The 20,963-nt window shown below is 42.2% G+C and overlaps 1 protein-coding gene across 2 annotated transcripts; it reads right to left on the bottom strand.

The window, feature by feature from the left end:
• Positions 1-563: 563 nt before the first annotated feature.
• Positions 564-20,504, bottom strand: dennd1a (DENN/MADD domain containing 1A). 2 transcript variants are annotated; one of them, XM_041058238.1, is made up of 23 exons: positions 20,366-20,504; positions 18,008-18,072; positions 15,579-15,622; positions 15,294-15,343; positions 14,244-14,363; positions 13,619-13,688; positions 13,349-13,429; positions 12,988-13,041; positions 11,450-11,560; positions 10,615-10,715; positions 9,981-10,026; positions 9,695-9,796; positions 9,470-9,595; positions 9,118-9,219; positions 8,743-8,830; positions 8,553-8,593; positions 8,268-8,339; positions 8,113-8,169; positions 7,688-7,843; positions 7,374-7,438; positions 6,411-6,548; positions 5,863-6,109; positions 564-5,482 (listed from the first exon to the last, which is right to left on the bottom strand). In XM_041058238.1, the coding sequence occupies exons 1-23, from the start codon at positions 20,380-20,382 to the stop codon at positions 4,412-4,414; spliced, it is 3,024 nt and encodes a 1,007-aa protein (XP_040914172.1). In that variant the 5' UTR covers positions 20,383-20,504; the 3' UTR covers positions 564-4,411. The 2 variants fall into 2 exon arrangements, with proteins under 2 accessions (XP_040914172.1, XP_040914173.1); XM_041058239.1 differs by lacking the exon at positions 6,411-6,548 and having other exon boundaries at positions 565-5,482.
• Between the last annotated feature and the right edge of the window lie 459 nt (positions 20,505-20,963).

The raw sequence follows: 20,963 nt of genomic DNA, 5'->3' as shown, positions 1-20,963 counted from the left end.
ATGTAGGTCTTGGCAGCACAGTGTGTCACTGTTCTCCTTGTTTTCTTTATTTTGATGTACAAAATCCAGGATGTTTTATTCATAATGTATATAAAACATGCAATAAAAGGAAATGAAATGTTCATATGAAAGCTTCGTATCTCCACACACATTCAAACTTTTGGGCAGTAGATATCACATAAGTGTAAAAACATGTAGTAAAAACATGTACTACTTAGCTCTTGTAATTGCTTTTCATCAGCCAGGTCGCAGATTGGTTTAGTATCCAGATCTGATGTGACAATTTCATAGGGCCCTCATACACACAGATATGGATACATAGATATGTAGATAGGATTGATATATATACTGTATGTATACCAATACATACAACCAATTCTAGAGGCTCAGGGGCTGCGGTTACTCAGGGCTGTGCTAAATGTGAAGATTTTTTTCTTTTTGAAAGGAGTTATTACAAATAATATACGGTATGCTGCACCACCATCTGTGGGGAGATTGAAGTGAGTCCAGTCAGAGTGATTACAAACCATTTTTAATTTGTGATATGCAATTAGGATAAAGTACAAAAGACACAAAATGTGAGTTGCAATTAAGGATGTTCAAAAAAAAAAAAAAAAAAAAAGGGAGAGTCAAAAGTAGTTTGTATGAGAGCACTAATGATTTCTGATTTACATTACTGCACTGGGAAGACTGGATATACTGCCATATGAATTCAGCTATATTTTTTCACATAGGATTAATCCTGACCGGATATTTTAGTTTATCAGAGACAATAACCAACAATGTGTTCAGGACAGGTTCACTGGTTGGGGCTGGGGTGAGGTTAGCTTCCCTGCTAACCTTCCTTCCTGAGCATTAAAATTCAACGCCGACCCATCTGAGTTTAACACAGGAGGAAGAGCTAGCAGCAGCAACGTGAGGCTCGGTACCCATCAGAAAACATCAGGTGTTGGATGTATCTTGGATGTCCGCTCATGGAATTGCTTTCCACCGGCCCAGCTCAACTAATTTGCAAATGCAGACATCCTACCTCTCACTCAGTGTCAGCTGTGATTGGCTCTGGCCTCACCACGACCCTCAGAAGGATAAGTGGTATCTTTTCATCTCCTTTTCATGTGGTCTTATTCTGGTCCAAAATCAAATGCTTGTTTGAAGTGTCTGTTTGAGTCGTGTGAAAACATCCTGAGACTAAACTCATGAGACTTTGCTAAACTTTCGTTAGAAATCACACCAAAAATGTACCCTCTATTTCTTCATATAAACAAGGGGTTATGTTTATGGATTATGGAGATCTGATGGACCTGCTTTCAAATGCACATTTGATTCTCATTTGCTTCACCAAGATTTATATCCAAATAATTGTCCAGCCAGTTTAAGGGAAGGTGCGACATCTTGGCTGCCAAGTGTAGTGAGTGCGATGACATGGATGAAGGGTACAGTCAGTGAAGTCTTTGACAAAAAAAAGTTAGTCATTTTCAGCTTGTACAGCGTTATTGTGTGGATGTTAGCCATGCTAGCCCCAGGAGCGTATGCTTGCGCCCCTTCCCACATTATTTTCTGTCCAACCTGTTTGTCTTTCTCTGTAGTTTGACCACAGACATTAACACAACCACATCAACCACCACTGGATGAAATTGAGAACGCTGTTGCAGATCTTAATATTTTGAGACCGATTTTAATATTTCTTTTGTACAAGTGGACATTCTGGTGTGATGGCAGTATTAAAAGGTCCTGATAATCACCAATGACATAAGATTCATCCTCTCAAAACCATATTTCTGATGTATAGAGTCATGGACCAAAGTGTTGAGCAAGTGGAAATCTGATGGTGGTGCTAGAGAAAAGGATAGAGGTTAAAATAGTCAGGAATTCTCCTGCAGGGACCATGAATTATTCATTTTAAATGATATGTCTGATTCTGGACCAACACACAAAGTGGGCTCTGTCATCACAGGAAAGAAAAATGTGACAAGGTAATGAATGTGTCCATCATCAGAGTCAGAAGTGGAATTTTAATCAAATGAAGCTGACATGATGACATATTTGGATTTATGCAGTAGTAGGATACTAGTCACCACTCTTTAATCAGTCTTAGAATAAATATAGTGTCATCTGTACACACGCGCACACACACAACAGCAGACCTGTACAGCACCTTGTAGCGATTGGGACTTTTGGCATTCACCACACACGAATGCTCCAAGATCATGAGGCTGTCAAGGTGTGACAGCTACACCTTTTGTGTCAAAGTCAGAAGAGCTGAAATTTAAAAAAAAAAAAAAAAATTGTGGCCAAATTGTGAGACCAGTATTTCTACTCTATGCACAATGGTCATCACAATGTGTAAGCAGCCATCACTGTCATCAAACACAAAGTAATGCTCAACTAAGGCATAAACCAACACAGGGAAATATACAGTGCATATATCTGCAGCAGGAAAGGTGAAAGGACCCTTTAACTCAACAATAAAGTGTCTCAGAGTCCCAGTATGTATATTCAAGTGGACAAATGTTTAAAATCAGTTTAGGGACATGACAGTCTATTGTAGGCTTGTAGGTTTTCTTAAAATGTTTTCTTTTTAAAAAAAACAGTTGGAGGCAAGACATTTCACAGGTCAGTCATGAAGGCCAAAAAAAAAAAAAAAAAAAAGGAAGAAAGAAAAAAATAAAACAGTAACACCATGCACGAAGCTACCAAAAACACCAACAGGTGAGTTAAATGCATGACTGAGATGCACCGCATTCTGTAGCGGTACCGTAGTGCCATTAGGACGTTAACTGACCACAGCAGACTAGCTACTTTTCATAAGACAAGCTAATCGTCGAAGTTGACATCACTGAGACATATGCTGTTGTGAGTGCGATGTATATCCTCTCTCAGGAAATACTGCGTACTATTTCTAAAGTCACAAATCTATACTGACCAAGCGCTAAGCTAAAGTGGTGGCCTTAAAGACAGATGACACGAGAGGGTGTGTGTGTGTGCAAAGAACGGAGCTAGCAACTAGTTAGCGAGTGGCGACAGTGCTGAGTAGCTGTTGGCATCTGAACATCTTGAAGCAAGGTTGGCTCTGTGTGCAATTTCCCTCTTCAGGATGGCCGGAGAATGAAACCAGATGAAATATCCAAATTCAGATGATGCTCTGACGGGTAGAGCTGAGTCTGAATGCTGTGGGCTGGTGAGACAGTCCACAAGCTCCGTTTGTTCACCAGATACACAGTTTTGTCATCAGCAGAGCTGAAGGTAGTGCGGAGGGGAGGCATGTGCGTGAATGTGAGCGTGACCTTTCGTCACATGACCATTCCTACCTACAGGACAATGACCTTCTGTTGCAGTTAATGATACATCAAAACAGGAGAAACTCAAGTCATTATGGTCGAGAATGAAAGTCATAAACCACAGTAACTGTTCATAATACGTGAGTGAACCACCAACACCGACAATAAAAGCTATTTTAAATTGTAATTCTCAAGATTTCAGTACAGGTTGATTTGGCGACACCTGTGTTGACTAGGTGTAATGGCAGGTATGTGTTAAAAATACAAGGCCCAGAGTTCTGTAGGAGATGTCGCTATCAACCACTGGGGGAAACAAACACACCTTCAGCAATGATCCATTCATTATCTATACCACTTTTACTCTTATGGGTCACGGGGTCGGGGGGGGGGGGGGTGACTTTGGGCAAGAGGTGGGGAGAACCAGGAGGGGAGAACCACTGGGGGAGAACATGCAAACTCCACAAACTTCGAACCCAGAACCTTCTGTTTGTTTTGAGGCGACAGCGCTAACCAATGCTGCCCCCCCCTTCAGCAATCACTCTGAGAGGATTCATTACGTCCCATGGTTTTCACAAAGACGTCCGTCAACAATCTTGTTTACCACCGCAAAACTTTGATGATCCATTATAGTCTTTTGCATCATTTTCAGTACATGCATAGTTCCCTGTGAAACTCTGTTGCGAATCCCACAGAAGACAGGCAGGCCTCCCCCCCCGGTAAGAACGAAATCTACTACACAGAGAGGTAATTACAGAATGCGAATACATTCAAAGGCTGTTGCTGAAAATTGCTGATGATCGATAGAATCAAAAGTGAGATTCTGATATAAGGAAAATCGAAAGAATTATACCCATAAGACAGCAAGCGGTTGCCACTGCGCCTGCCACCCGAAGACGTAACAGTTAAGATATTTCAGAGGCAGGCGGCAGGGTGGAATTCTGACACAGCGACTACTGGCCGAGTGCGGACACAGTTACAACCTGTATGGTATGCTACAGGTTCCTGATAATCCACCTACTCTACTCTAGTGTTTTAGAGCTAATGTGTCAGTAACTGCAATAGAAGGTATGACAGAATAGTGACTGAAGATTAGGTAGTGACAGAGGGGATATCTCAACACATATTCACAGGTTTTAGTCAAATGTTTCCCACCTCCTCCGAAGGTCCTCCACCTTCTTTTTTTGGGGTGTAGCTGGCTTGGCCATAGTCAGCAGGTCCCCAAAAGGATCCTGAGTCTTCTGGCTATCTCCCTCAGCATGAAGTGGCTTTGCTAGCATGTTCATGGCTGTACTGGGGACAGGCGTGGAGTCTGCCAGGCTGGACAGGGCATGATTGCTGGCAGAGGAATGAGGCAGGGAGGTGACTGAGGAGGGGAAGGATGACTGGAGCAGTCCATAGCTGGGGGGCAGAGTGGAACTGCCTGGTGAATGCTGTCTGTAGAGCCCCGGTAGGGTGGAAAAGGACTGTGGCGGAGCTGGAGTGTGAGCGTAAGAGCCTGGTGGGGGACCACAGACTGCACTGAAGGGATTCCCGCTAACAGTCAGTGAGTATTGCATTTGAGGGGAGGTGTGCTGCGGAAACTGGGCAAAAGGGTTTAGTGATATGTGAGGATGCACTGGGAAAGGAGGAAAGCCCTGTGGGTAAGACCTGGGGGGTAGTGTTGGTTTGCAGGATGAGGACGACATACCGATATCTACCCCGTCCGTTAGCGAAGTGGAACTAGTCTCTGCTGAGCTGTTAAGGGGGTCTAGAAGGCTTATCAGATCTATACCGTCCTCGGCTACCTTGGTGGGCTTAAGCAGGTCTCCATCTGTGGACATACTCAGGGCTTGCCTAAACTCTTGCCCCCCTGATGTAGTCCTTCCTTCACCAGTTCCTACTGCTTTAGAGCGTGACTGGGGCATGGGGGGTGCTAAGACAGTACCAAGCTCGGGCGTCTTTCTTCCGTGAGGACGTGGAATGGTGATGTTTCCAGGGGTGGAAGGTTCCAAAGCGTCAGGGCCCAGGCCAGAGATTTCACGGCTTGGTGAATGTGCTTCTGTCAGCACAGGAAGTTGGACAGATGGAGGTCTATCACAGGTAGGAGGCACGCAAACCGGCAAGGCTGTTTCATCCTGTGCTATACTCCACAGCTTGTTGTAAGGGTTGGAGAGCTTGAGGCCTGGAAGCGTTCGCGAGTGTTCACTGACACTCAGGTCCATCCGCTGCAAAGACAAGAAATAACGAGAAATGATGTAGGAGTAAGTAAAGTACAGTAAAACTTGCAGAAATAAAGTGTCTAAAAAAAGAATAAAGACAGTTACATTCAGATTTCAACATGTGTGATACAACATTGAAAACTGTTTTGGTCAAACAGTATTACTGGATGAAAGTTTACGAGGTCACCAACAGTAATAAGAAATCATCCTCTGAAGACCATGAACAAACTTCATACCCATCTGGACATTTGATGACAAGGTATTTTGCCCTGGTCCAAGACTAAGTGGTTTTAGTCAATCTGGAATCTGGACCAAATGTTGTCTTTTAGATGGCATTAACCAACTTTTGGCCACAAGATATATATATATACATTTGGACCTCTGACCTGGTAGGTAAACTTGGCTTGTAGATCCCCAGGGTCTTTTGGAGTCCTCAGGTCCTCAAGACTTTTAGCCAAGGTAATTGGTTGGCTGTCGGGCTCGTCCTGGCAACCAAAGATATCGCCAAGCAGGTTGACATTGGAGAACTTCTCATTGACTGGGCTGGGAGGGGCTGTGTGACTCTCTGCCCCAAAACTAGGATCATCCCCTTCTATCAACTCTACCTCCTTCAGGGAGCGGTACGGCTGTGGCCTGCAGGGACAGAGTTGAGTTTTGGTTATTTAGAGAGGTCTTCATGGGTTAAAAAAGGATCACTGACCTTTTAACCAGAAATAAAGATGGACTTCATCTTGGTAAAAGCTATGCAAAACAGGTATGCATGATCAATCTATACCTAATCCACCAGTGCCTAATCCCAAAATTTCCCTATATAATGACCCTAATGCCCTCCATGTGAAGCTTTACATGTGTACACAGACATACACAGATTTAAACAGAAAGAAAAGAGAACGATTGGAAAAGACAGTGCAAAGACGTTCAGAGAGATGCGTACAGAGGTGACCACTCAAAGGGGACGGAGAAGAGAAAACTGTCTGGAAACCCAGAGATGGAGTCGTCGTCGTACTGGAGCTCATCTCCGGACGAATCCTCAGAGAGAAAGACTGTGTAGTGACGAGTAGGACGGATAGAGCTACAGTGAGGAGAGGGAAGACAACAGGAAAGTCACAGCTTAGTCAAGGGATGTTAATTAAGTCCATTTAAAAAAGTAAAAAGAAAGAAGAGAAAAAGTACGAAAAGGAGGGTTGAGGGTTAGTGAGCTTAAAGTATCTGGTTTTATATTTCTTTACAAACAGTGTATTAGGATTAGTATGATATTGAAATATTATGGGATTTATTCTTGAATGGGCTTAAAGGAGGCTTTGCAGGTGGCTGAAAAGGAAATTGGACATGAACAAAGAAAACAATGAACAAAATTTTTTTAAGTGCTGAACATAATCCAAAAATCTTGTGTGATGGTCGCTGGCAACCAAAGAGAGTTGGATTCTGTCTCTCTCACTGTAGCGATACAGAGATGCACCACGGTTAATACTGCTCATGAACTGGCTTCAGTATCTTTCAACTGTAGTGAAGTATGTCGCTCTAAAGCTAGCTAGCTAAAAAGCTAAAACAATAAGTCTAGCTCACCATACTCACTTCAACGAATCTACTAAAGATTTCCTTTGAAAATATGATCACATTTTAATGTGCCTATATTCACACTAATATACACATACTATGAGTCCATTAAGCCATGAAGCATCTACGCATCACAGCTGAGGGGCTTTTACTGTGAAGCAGCTGCAGTGTTAAACTTACATTAACAGACACATTATGTTCAGAAGGCTAACACTGGCTTCCTCTTCTACCTCAACGTTAATGCACTGGCTATCCAAAGGTGTAAAGGTATTTTCCAAATGACATCATGGACATGTGGGACAGAATAAGCATAATATATATATAACGGAGGAAGGCTTACTGGTCAATGCTGCTTTCCAGACTCACGTTGCTGCTTGGTCTCTTCAGTAACATAGGTGGCCGAGCCTGTGGAGGCAAATAAATAATAATAAAAAAACAAAAACAAAACAAAAACAGAACAAAAAAGTATACCTAATGGCACCAGAAAAATCTGAGGACATTTAGATCATTTCATCATTGATGATTATTATATCATCCAAACCTTGTTCAACCCGCATAATCACACATTGCAGCTCTGTGAGATTGTTTTAAACTCTTTCTCTCCATGTTTTTCTCTTTATCATGCCCACCCCATCCTGCCTCATTTCTGCCAACCTGTCCAAAGTGCACAGTGATAGGCCTGTGGTCCTCCCAGGTTCGCAGTGGCGCCTCCCTCCTGACTGCACTGGTGGCAGAGGTAACCCCCGCAGCGGGGTCATCATCTGCATCGACCGCTGGCCCTCCCGTTGAGAAGCCATTTTCTGCCTGCTCCTGAAGAGGGGGGACACAGGGAGGTGGAGGTTGACATGGGTGAAAGGAGTGATGGCACTGCAGGGGGAGGGGGAGGGAGGCTGCACGCCGTGGCTGGGGTGGTGGGGTACAGTTAAGGTAAGTTAGGGTAGAGTTTAAGGTATTTTTTTGTGAGGGAGAGACCAAGAACTGTCACCACCTCTGCTGCCGTCACATCTGTGTAACAGTATTTACAACACCAACAAAAAACGGATCCAGAATGGTTTTGTCACCAGCACAGAGCTACATACCTTCTGCTTTAGTCGGCTCTTGACTTCCCTAATACGCATTTTTGCATGGTCCTTAGCCTGTCACATAAACACAAACAGAACCAGATCACTGCCTTTTTCATGTCTACCTAATGCTTCATTTTCTGGCCTCTAACAAAATCCAGGGGTGTGCTTACAAACTTGTAAACGGTCTTCATGGCTGGGTTTGCCTTGGTCTTCACTGTGTTGAAGATAGCCCCGCCCCCTTTCTGTAAGAAATCATTTCCACAAAATTCTGTGACGCACACATACAACAAGCGCTACAGTGGGTACGGAAAATATTCAGACCCCCTTAAATTTTTCACTCTTTCTTATATTGCAGCCATTTGCTAAAATCATTTAAGTTCTTTTTTTTTTTAAGTTCATTCATATGGGGTGCTGTGTGTACATTAATGAGGAAAAAAAAATCAAAACTAGCTCACCTTCACAGTGAACAGCCACTGGTGGTAGGTCTTGTCACTGCCTGTGGTGGAAGGTCACAACAATAAAAGGTCAACAACATTGAACAGTGGGCATACATTATGTATGCATAAGTTACACATGTGCCCTCAGTGCTCCCATGCCGATGGATGTGTTTGAAATAACACACTAACAACATCAACGCTGACTCACCTGCATATTCGCCCATGTTGATCTCCTCCTCAAAGATGTCACTGAAGCCTTCCCCTGAGTTCAACAGGTCCAGGCGGCCGTCAATGAACTGCAAGGAGAATCGTGAAGGGTGAAGTTTTAAACCACTGGTTTTTCTGCGTGGAGTTTGCATGTTCTCCCTATGCTAACCTGGGTTCCCTCTGGGTTCTACAGCTTCCTCCCACAGTCCAAAGACTGGTTCGCTGGTGACTCTAAATTGTCCATAGGTGTGAAAGTGAGTGTGAATGGCTGTTTGTCTCTTATATATCAGCCCTGTGATAGACTGGAGACCTGTTCAGGGTGCACCTCACCTCTCGCCCAGTGTCGGCTGGGATTGCTTCAGCTGTGTGTGCGTACCTGTTTGAAGAGCTGCAGCTGAATGGCATTCTGGAGGAACTGTCTCATGGCACTGGATCGATGATTCACGAAGGTTTCTTCATTAAATGTTATTGGTTCGCCCTAAAAACGCAGGAAAACACACCAGCTTTCACACAGCTCTACAACTCAAACACATTCGACTTTTACCACTCACCACCCAGCCGCCCTGACCTTTGACCTTGTGCAAATGCTTTTTTACCATTGATATTTAAGGATGTGGGCATGTCAGTGTTACTTAACCAAACCCATATAAAGGGGATCAATGTCAACTCTATCGCTCTTTCTTTGTCCCCTCAGTCTATCATGTCTCGGGTCTACAGCAAGTACTGACCGACTCGATCTGCAGAGCGTTCCTGTAGCTGCCGAACAGAGCCGCCTGACTCTTCAGGAAGGCTCGAGCCACGCCGTCCCCTGTTGTTGTTGACACCTTCTTCAAACGACTTTTTAAAGATGAAACCTACAGGGCAGTAGTCACACATCAGAACACAGTAAAAAAAAAAAAAAAATGGACTGGTTTTTTTTTTGGTATGTTGTGTACTGTAAAGCAGTTCCTCACCACATCATTGGGCAGGCTTTGGAGGTCGTCATAGGGGGTTTCCAGGGTGTTTGTGTCCACATTCAGGACCACCACGTCATCCAGAGCCATCCCTCGAACTTTCTAAGAGAAGAAAGAACATGGCATGGCATTACTGACAGTCAACTAAAGTCACCGTGCTTGTAGGACAGATGGATACATTCCATTTAAAACCTGTCAGTACCAGGGCAAGAAGGGTATCAAAAAAAAAATCTTTGTCATATATCTTGAATGGCTTGGTTCCTATGTGCTAGTTACAGACACCTACCTCCATCAGGCTGGAATGTACTCCGATGAGGTAGGGCATTGGGGCACTGAAAAAAAAAAAAAGCCAGATAGATACAAGATACATGGTTCACTTCAGTTCAGTGTTTCACTGCTGTGCCAATCATTTGGCACAATTCAATTGGCCTAGATCCTATTCAGTCCCGCAGCTAACTAAGATCCCAGACACAAGCACACACGCTGCAATATTACTTGAAAAGGAGATACCTATGTTTATAAATGGCAGTGACACGGTCACTGTACATTGCACATGTTTAAAATATATGAACCTTTCACTGACTGACACCACTCCACTGTTTTGTGGCCAAATGCAGATGATGGACAAATGAGGCATCTCTAGCATTTCTCCATATTTTTTTTTTTTTTTTTTTTTAGCTGAAATGAATGTAAGGATTTTTTTAATAAACTTTTCAAACCCCACAGATACCTTGATTAAAAGTCTACCCTGAGATGCTGGAAGACTTTTAATATGAAACATTTGTGCAGGAAGCAGTGGATTTTATAGGCCTCAGCTTAACAATGAGAAAAATAATTTTTCTTAAGGCAACAGTTCATACATGGAGGAAGTACTAATTCTGCATCAACAGCATGTAATGACAGATATCCAGCATACTCACCAGCAGTAGTCTAATAGATGCTGAGGCAGTACAGGAATGTAGACATGTTGCCAGTGCATTGGATATAGCATGGCTGCAGACCCATGGACACAAGCTGTTAACTGTGGCCAAGGACAAATATCAAATATATTGGTCATGTTAAATTGCTTCTCTATATATGTAGTTATTTCAGCAGTTAACACTTACAGTAAGATGGTCAGAAAAACCATAAATATCATATATATATATATATATAATAATATAAATATAAATATATAATAATATAACATAATAATTTGTGCCCAGACTTTGTGCTTACAAAGAGATTATTGAAATGAACTAATTAATAAATTAGAAAAAAACCCATATATGGGCCTCTTCATATTTTAGTGAATGTTTAATTTTGGGTGATTACTCAGAATGGCTGAATGGAAATGGTAAAATTGACCTTGTTGAAGTGGAAAATGTTTTTATTGCCCATATAAATGTCTTTAACAGTGGAATACTGTAACTAATAGAATAGAATAGATTAGAATAGAATAGAATAGAATTCAAGCTTGCTAAAAGGTTTAAATAATACAATAAAATAAGAAATAAAATAAAATAACCAAGAAATTGGCTGTGGTGATTGAGCAACTATGATGTCCAAATCACTTCTTGTCCAAGTCCATCACTAAACATAGTAACATAATATCTGTTTTCACATTTCTAATGAAAACCCTACAGCCTGTCACAGTGTAAATGCAGTCCTGTAAATGATGGATTTTTACAGACCTTCACATTACCCAAAGATTTAAGAGAACAAAACAGACAGAGCGGTAGAAGAGAGAAGAAACAGGAAGTGGACTCTACTTACAGTGCTTAGTTTGCTACAGCAGATGAGGATTCGGCGTTCATAAAGCATACTAGCGTACAGGTGAAGCATGTTATTGACATCTACTGCTACAAAGTACTCTGTTAGGTTTCTCTGCAAGGGTCAAACACAATAAGAGAAAAACAAAAAGTTAGTTGTGAGGGTAAAGACCAGTGGATCATGATCCAGTAGGAACAGTATTAAATATGGTACAGGTCAACAACTGAATATTGCACACAAAGTATCCAGCAGCTGTTTCAACGGACAATTTGCATCATTTTTACAACTTGGCTAGTGAAGGTCGGAAGATAAGAAAAGTTCTCTTTATCTCATAATTACAGCATAACAGGCCAAATGCATGACTTGCTATCCCATCATGACTGTTTACAAGGTCAAAAATCACAACTTTCTAGATCAGACTTTGCATGTGTTCATCGTACCTGTCCTACAGGATGAAGACTAACACTATGTCATAGCTAGTCAATATTTAGCTTCGTGTAAATACTTAGGTGATCAGATCTAGTGTCCCCCTTCAAATATCAGTTTCTTTGAGGTGCTATGTCGGCTGGAACTTAACTGAGAAAACATCACTATTGTTTTGGGCTGCCTCATTTGGCTTCCAGAATAAAGTCAAACTTGAAACGCAACCTGATATCACAACACTGATGTTTGCACGCACCATAGATAATCTGCTCTGATGTGTCAAACACTCCCGATTTACAGCAAGCTCTCTGACCAATCCCAGGGCTTTGTTTGGTGTTTGCAGTGATTGACTACTCTGTGCGCAAGGTGAGAATTTTCTCTCCACCAAAAAAACCAGCAATGCTTCTGTATTTTTAAGGCGCATTGAGCACCTGAAGCTATATTTAGTATATTATTCATTAAAAGAGAAAGTAAAGTTTTCTATCTTTTCAAAACTGATGCATTAAAAAATTCTGATGATGATCCACACATTCATACATCGACTTATTTAATTTCTAAGTGTCTACACAACCACAAGTGATTATTATTTATGTGCAACAGGACATGACATGACACCGCGCTTGGTTTTGTTTCAGAACTGAATGTTTTCTAACTATACTTTTATAACATCTTCAAGCAGAGGGGGGGTATAATGATAGAGTAGAACGATCTGTCACTACAACAAAGGTTCAGTCATGTCTGAACATTTGAGTCAAGGAAGAACGCTATTAGATTACTGCTTTTAGTGTGTTTACAGAACATGGTTGATGTCTCCACCCATGAAAACAACATTCCTCCTGCTGCAGTGAAGAAGATTCACCCCATGGCTGAATACTGTAAAGCAAATCCAGTCAACAGGAAAATCATCTTGAGGCAGACTACTGTGTCTGGTTCAAATTCATACACAGCAGTTAGCTAATATACCTGAGCTCTAACTCCTCAAAGATAAACATCAGTAGTAACTGTGAGTTTCCCCTTAGCCAACTGTTAGAGAGTTTAGAGGTTTGACTGTGGTGTCTTTCAGTATTTTATCAGTGATCACATCAAACAAAAAGCAAGAGAGAAATAACAGCACTCACATTCTCAGGTATGCTGGGGAGCTCCCTTGTGTCAGGCACAGTGAAGAAGGAATGCTGGAGAAAACAGAACACAGTCTGAAAATGGGAGGTTTTTCATTCCACCTTAACGTGTGGTCAGAACCACACTGTACAAACTAACATAAAAATAAGATAATGATCCGCTTGGACAGTGTCCAATCCCCCCCCCCGCACCCGTGCCCTCACCCCTGTAACACTCCTGTGCACTCCTGGCAAAGTCCCACCTCACCCTGTGAAAACCTCTTCTGCAGTGGTATTTTTCTTTGCGAGCTAAACAGATACTTGCGGTATTTCTAGTTCAAACTGAGCTCCGTTGAATGTGATGTGGTAAAGTCAGACTCACCACACCAAGATGAACAGGGACTCCAGGATCAGGGATGGGGAGCGTGTGTAGTGATACCAGAAGCTCTTGCCATTGGCTTTCCTGAAACATATGGTTCATAATATGGTAGATCCAAAATCCAAGCATGGTCAAAGGCAACAAATTGACAAGAGCTGCCATACAGTAAATTGTATACTGAATAATTCTATCAGATTTCTTAACTGAAGTCAAGAAATCTGATATGATGCAATGTCCACAAAAAACAAACATGAGTCGCCTGTTATTACGCACCTGGCCTTTGATAGTGTAATCTGCAAGGATATTAAGTAACTTGTAGAAGACTTCAAACCAGGGCAGGTAGCTGGAGAGAACAAAAAAAAAAAAAAAGGGTTTTGTGCTTTTACAAAGCTGAGGCTTACATTGTTAGGGTTAATCACACGTATTAAAGGTTGTTAAATTTGACATTTTTAGAACTATAGGACATCAATCACTGTAAACCCAGTGAGGCAATATGTCTGCGTTTAAAAACTATTTCACTTTTTAAAAATCCTTACACTGTAAATGGCTACATTTTTGCTAAACACAGTCAACACTATGCTGCAGATGAGTTCTACAAATCTCTACACAAGGTTGATACTGTAATTTATTTATTTTTTTTATAATTCATCATCCTATTTTTAATTGATTGTTTTGAATTGATTTTTATATAGAATACATATAAACAAATATATTACAAATAAAAATATGTACTACTAAATTCACTGAGCTCATGTTTAGTCAGACTAAATGTGTTTTTTGCCAGAACTTTTCCTATTTGGCACTAAAACAGAAGGTTTCTGTAAAGACCCTAATCTGGAGCACCTGCTGAGTACTACCTGAGGCTTGGGGCAAACACTGACTGCAGACACACACTAACCTGAGAATGCAGTAGCAGGTGTGTGCACCTGAGGACAGGCGACAGAAGCCAAATCTCTGTTTGCTCTCAATGTCCGTCAACACGAACGTGAAGTTCTGGCCGACCTGGTTGACTGTCAGGCTGCGGGGTGAGAGAGGTTCAGAACACAGAGAAAGAGAAAGAGGGAGAGAGAGAAGAGAGGGATGAAGGAGGCAGACCACAAAATCATGGCCCTGCTGGCTTACAGGCTCTGTCCTATGTGTAGAGGACAGCTAAGAGGTCTTGTAGGGCTGCCACCAGTTCTACTGCTATCTGTATTAAACTCATTAATATCCATATTTACTTGGCTGTCACCCAGAACACTTGGGTTAATCCACTGTATTTAAAGGTGTTCCTCTGTGGAACAGCAAAATATCAGCAGAGCAAAAGGAGAGAAATTCAGGACAGGTGGTGCCACTGGCAAACTATGCAGCTCAATGCAAGATTACTTAGTGAATTGAGCTGCATAAAACAGTCCTAAACTTAGATTGACTGGTTAATTGAACGCTTTGCCTTCCGGTGCAGCTCCCTTTTCATCATGGTGGCCCAGTATAACGCCTGCTTTACTGCTGCTGCTGCCGCCTGTCAATCTTGAGCTCCATCCTACCCTCATTTGTGAGCAAGACCCAATGATAATTAAGCTCCATCCCCACCTGACGAACCATACCCTCCGACTCAGCTCACACTCAGCTGCAAACTGCCTCAGCGCATACTGACGATCATGATCTGATGAAGCCAAGAGAACCACATCATCTGCAAATAGCAGAGATGCAGTTCTGAGCCACCAGAAGCCCGCCTGCAAACTCCCCTCCCAGGTCCGGCTCCAGGAGGGGGGGGGGGGGGGCAGTTTCCCTGGTCCTGGTGAGGTGACACTACTCTAAATGTTGCTGGTCAGTGGATTTCTATAAATTGCTCTCAGTCCCCACAACCAGTGGCTACTGCACCTGACAACACAGCTCCTATGATTACTGGGGCACCACGTTAAGATGGCAATTCTCCACCTGACTTCCCTAAAAGTGTTTGAGTGCATACCTGTCCATGCTGAAGGGGAAACAGAACTTGGGCACAGTCTGAAGAGTCTCCTGTGGCACACAGATAAAGGATCATAGAGTACAGTGGTTACATGTATTATCACCAGTATGTACCAATGATACTGCACTGTTTTAACCCCCAAAAAAAGTTAGAGGGGCTGATGGGAAGGATGTAATGTCGAGGAATTGGTCTATAAGGAGTAACATATGGAGCAAAGCATACATGGACAAAATAAGTAAGAGAGAAAAAGTTAATGTAAGTACTGTATGATGATGTATTTCATACCTGGTCTGTGTAGTCTTCAGGGAACTGCCTTCGCACCTCCGGCCCTGTTAGAAATGACAGATAGAAGTGATCAGGACCTAACAGATCACATCCATTCCGACTCTGACAATGAGCGAAAATTTACATCAAAACAGGCAAGTTCAAGAATCTCTACCTTTATAGACTGATAAATGAATGAAGTTCTACTCATTAATTAATCAGCCTGATTAAGACTCAAGAAAACAAATCAGGCTCTGGAGTCCTGGCTAACATCTGTGGATGGACCAAGTTTACCTGGCCCTCTACAGCCACCAGACTAAGATAAGGCTTTGTGGTGGCCTGTACAAGACAAGTGCTCCAGTACAGAGACTCTGATAACCCCAAAGTCACTCAGACAGGTATCAAGGTGTGAGTGGGGAGGACATAGAAGGCAGAGGAAGCAGTGGCTCTGGCTCTGACTGGATCCTCACTACTGCACAGGGCGTTGAAGGGAGTTGTGGCAAGAGGAAGATCTGGGCTAAGCAGTGGCACAGTGGTGGACTACGATCAGGAAGAAAGTGAGAAGAAAGTGAGGAGCGTGAACTCGGTAGATACAGCAATGACCTGAAAGATCACGTGGGCCCAAGCCATGGAAAGCAATGCCCCTCCACTTTAGCACGCCCTCTGTGATGTACCCCCATCAAAAGAGTTCACCTGGAGCACAGCTGACACACCTGCTTTTCCCATTCTGCTAAGGGAAAGGGACATTACAGGACATCATAGGATGCTGTCCTAAAGCCATGGAAGAAGGTTTCATTGGTGCCCATTACCAGGCACAGACGGAAGTAGCGGGGGGGGGGGGGGAACAACCTCAACCAGAAAAGAGACCCATTACATTTGTAAAAAAAAAGACAGCAGCTCGAGTAACAGCCCCGAACAGCTTAACATTATAACTGCCCTGAAGTTAGGTTTCATTGCAGGAATGCTGAATTGGACTACATTAGCATTGGTTTAGATGTACCTAATAAACTGCCAGCTGAGATGTTTGTTGTAATGACCACAAAGTACAACATTCCTGAATGTTTGCCAGGATGGCAACTGAACATACACAGAAATACAATAGTTGTGTTAGACTGGAATTTTTAATGATAACCAATAATTTCAATGGACATTTTAGCAAACTCCGTGGTCAATACAGACGCAGATGATACCATGTTATTTTTTGATAAAACATCTCATGTCTACTTTCTATCATGTCTTTACTGTTGCACATTGCCTCCAGCAGGTGGAGTTGGTCTTGAGCTACGCTGCAACTTTCCAGAAAGTGTTGTCCTGAAAGTGCAGGGAATGTTAGATATCACCTCTACACATCAAACAACTAGACTGTGAGCAGTATTTTCAAACCACATATACTTATGAACTTGTAAATAACAAATCCTCCACATATCAGATTGCTGGGTATAATTCCCATTACTTAATTCAATTATTGATAAATATCCCAGTTGCTTCTTCAGTCCAATTCCAGTTTGAAAAACAGCAGAAGCAGTCAGTCTGAGGAACTGTGTGACACAGAGATGAGTATGGCATCTTTAAGACTGAACAGGAAATGATGAGAAGCAGGAAGAAATTCTTAGAAACACAGCCAACTCTCAGTACCTCTCCTCAGCACCCAGGAAATCTGTCACACACAGCAGAATAAAGCAAGACGAACCATTTATAATGTAGCTTTAAATCAGCTGTTCCCAACCTTTCTCACTTGTGACCCTTTATAAGGAATCAGTGTGTGTTTGTGAGCCCATGTCACAGTTTGCATATGTTCAGGAGCTATGAACAACTCCAGTAAAGAGTGATTTCCTCCTTCTTAACTGCTCAGATTATGTGATTTGAATACTGAAGTTTCTGTAACACAGTTACTAAACGTGAGGCACACAGATTTCAGAGAGGGGGCAACAGTTCCTCAAACAGAAGGGAGGAAACAAAACATATATATATATATATATATATATCTACTGTGTGTGATGTGCTTGGTGAGAATGTGAAGGGGAACAGAGATGAACGGAGACAACATGTTACTATTAGAACATCTCAGTAGATAGATATAGGGCAGAGCTGTCTAAGTCCTTAGACATTTGACTGCCAGGACAATTGAACTGTTGTGCTGCTCAGTGTAATGGTGTGGTGACTGCTCTTCTTGTTCTGAGAACAGCGACTGCGTTTCAGAAAATGTTCTTAGGCTTTTGCAGAAACCTGTACGAGCTGCACGCTGAAATTTCCTGCAGGTAAAACGAAAATACACACATCAGTCACACAAGCCCTGCATCAGCTCACGTTAGCGTTTATGTTTGTGTCCTACTACGTAAAGTCTGCAAGTTCAAATGCGGCAGGACCTTACACATATGGGTAAGACTTTGATGGCTGTATTTACTGGTTGTGATTGGTGTAAAACAGACCTTCAGCCTTCACAAACTCACCTGAGCTGTGTGTGCCTGGGTGGGCGACCTCCAGATACACCTCAAAAGTGGACTCTGGGCTCTCCCTGGAAAAGAAGATTTCATTCATTGCATATTCAAGGACATATCTATCATTTAGTGGAGCGAAGTATCTTTGCTGTCCATTTAATTAAATCTATTTATTAATCTCTCTTGTGAGTTTAACCACAAGTCCAGCAGGAAGAGAAAACGCTAAACAAGTGTTTGTTTGAAGGTTTCCAACAAAACACCAGGTCAGGTGTATATAACACAAACACAAACAACAAACATTTAAGACAGGAAATAAAATCATCTCTGACCCCTCCCCTCACCTTCTGTTCCAGCTGTTAAACCTCAGCAGTGATTTTTCATTACAAATTACTGCCTTCCAACTTTTCCCCTGCTGCAATACGAACCATAAACTCTACCACAGCAAATAAATGCCCCCCCTCCATCCAATACGTATGTAACTACTACGCTGTGTGTATGTGTGAGTGAGTATGAGTATCTATAAACATCCATCCATCCATCCATCTATCATCTATACTGTTTATCCTCTTAGGGGTACACCTGAAGGGTTGGCATATAGAGACAAACAACCATTCACCCTCAACCGTTCACACCTATGGACAATTTAGAGTCTCCATTGAACCTAACCTTCTGTCTTTGGACTGCAGGCGGAAGCTGGAGAACTTGGAGGGAACCTCAACAGCTCTGGCTGTTGGATTTGAACTCAGAAGCTTTTTTGCTGTGAGGCCACAGTGCAACTGTGTTTTCCAGTCCAGGCGCATGTTATGACACACAAAGTCACTCCCATTATGTGATTTCTGTCACAAAACAGGGCAGTGACTAAATGACAAGTGAGCAGCCTTCAGTGGTTGCTGTCTGATCGATTGGTGCCAAAAAGCAAAGTCAGTTCATCCATCATATTTGAGATCTTTGAGACCAAAACTGTATGTGCCTTTATGCACCCTGTTTTCAAAACCTTTTTCAAACCCAGGTGGAGAGCAGTTCAGCCTGTCTTTACAGCTTATTGCTTATCAAAAATCTCAAGGTTAGAATAGCCTACAGGCTGTAATGTTTCTGTAAGCACACATAACTGCACATATATATGAGCTATATGAGCAATTGCCTATTGTTGGACTGATGGTGGCTGGTTGAAAACTTAAAATATCTCCCAAGACCAAAGCCTACAGCCCTTTGGATAAAGAAAAATGCGTCAGACTTTGTTTTAATTTTTAAGTATGTTCAACAGATACTGAACTGATCTAATGTGAGTTCTCTAATGAAACCTGGAAGTTGTGCAGCATTGTTTGCTATATTAAATACTTTGGATTTTGTGTGGCCAGTCGCTGACTAGTGACAGCTCTGCAATTTTAAATGAGGTTATTATTTTGTGTCATTTTTATTTACAATTCAGGTAACTCTGGGTTTACTTAATCTTTCCTTTGCCGTGGCTTTGCGGTGAACATAGGTCACATCAGTGGTTACAAGACGATTTAACAACAGAAAAAGACCATTGCATTTCATAAACTGTTAACAATTAACGGACCACTGACAGTTAACATGGACATTACTTAAAATCTGCATCCCTACTCAGGAAAACATGATATTGTCTGCAGTGTGTAGAAATTCTGTTACTAATAGGATTTCTACAACTTTCTAAAACTCAGTTCTGTCAAATTGCCTGTGCAGCATTACTGTACCTGTGCAGCTAAATGAACAAGCCAAGTATACTGCCCCATAAAGCTATATCACATAAGAGTGATGGAACAGATGTGTAAGTATTTCAGCTGTAATTATACTCATAGCTTATAACTTATCTCCCACAAACACACCATACAGAACAACAGATTACAATGTCTTAGCGTAACAACACCTAATGACAGTTTAACCATAGCCCTGCAATATCAACAATAAGTCTGAAATGTGGCAATAGGCTACAGGTAAGCACAAGGGCGTTTGTCAAACCCCAGCATCTCTGCTCTGCACTTCAGTCCTGAAAACTGGCATCAGGTTTAGGACGAACATCTGACACAGTTACCATATTTACATTAGCTATACATACAGAAACGTGTTCCTAACTCACTAATAGTCATATTTGTCTCAACCTGTGCTCAGCTAACGTATTTTATCAGGCCGCAATTGGCCAGCAGAGCTCAAAGCCATAAGAGACATTTATAATACATTAATTCTCTGGTCAGTACAGTGGAGTGCCACCAGTGTTTTTAGCCTGTGTCGCAACAAGTCAGGGCCTCGTAGTGTACTGTATCTTCCTCTATGACTCACTGGAACAAAGCTAGCAAAGCAGCAGGCTGCTAACAACCTCAGTTAAAACCACCAGCGGATAAACATTCTTACTTGATTCGGGACCCCATCCTTATTTCTCTCCCCAACCGTCGCTGACAGCAGAATACAGTGCGCAGACGCGTCTCTCCGGAGATGTTTTTCTGATGTTAGCCTGTCACATAGCGCTGCACTACGCCATGGTCTGTCCACACACGCGTAGATCACGCACTGCCTCGCGCTGAACCCTGGGATATGCAGTTTTGTGGTAGAGGACATTTGCGTTTGTGATATGGAGTAATATAGCGCGAGAAACTACATCTTCCATACGACGTGTCGTAGACGACAATTGGGTCGCGTGATAAGATATATGACCAGTATGGTCGATATAGTTGCCGTTATTTACCTTCCTATAATAGTTATATGTAGAGCTTAATAGAGGTTTATGGCTGATTAATTACCAAAAATGTACTTAGACCAACCAGAATTAAGTGATAAATTACTGATATTTTGTACCAATGTTATTTTTTAATTAAACAGGTAGTTATTTACAGTACAGGGCATGGGCAAAACCAGGATTTTACAAATACTGCAGATTTTACGAATGCTGTGGGGGCAAATCCTGTGTCGTCTTGTTCTTCTTCCTCTTTGCTGTTCGCCACAGAATATTACA

Source organism: Toxotes jaculatrix, chromosome 16 (genome assembly GCF_017976425.1).
Source record: "Toxotes jaculatrix isolate fToxJac2 chromosome 16, fToxJac2.pri, whole genome shotgun sequence".
Lineage (NCBI taxonomy): Eukaryota > Metazoa > Chordata > Actinopteri > Toxotidae > Toxotes > Toxotes jaculatrix.
This window is presented reverse-complemented; position numbering and strand designations above follow the sequence as displayed.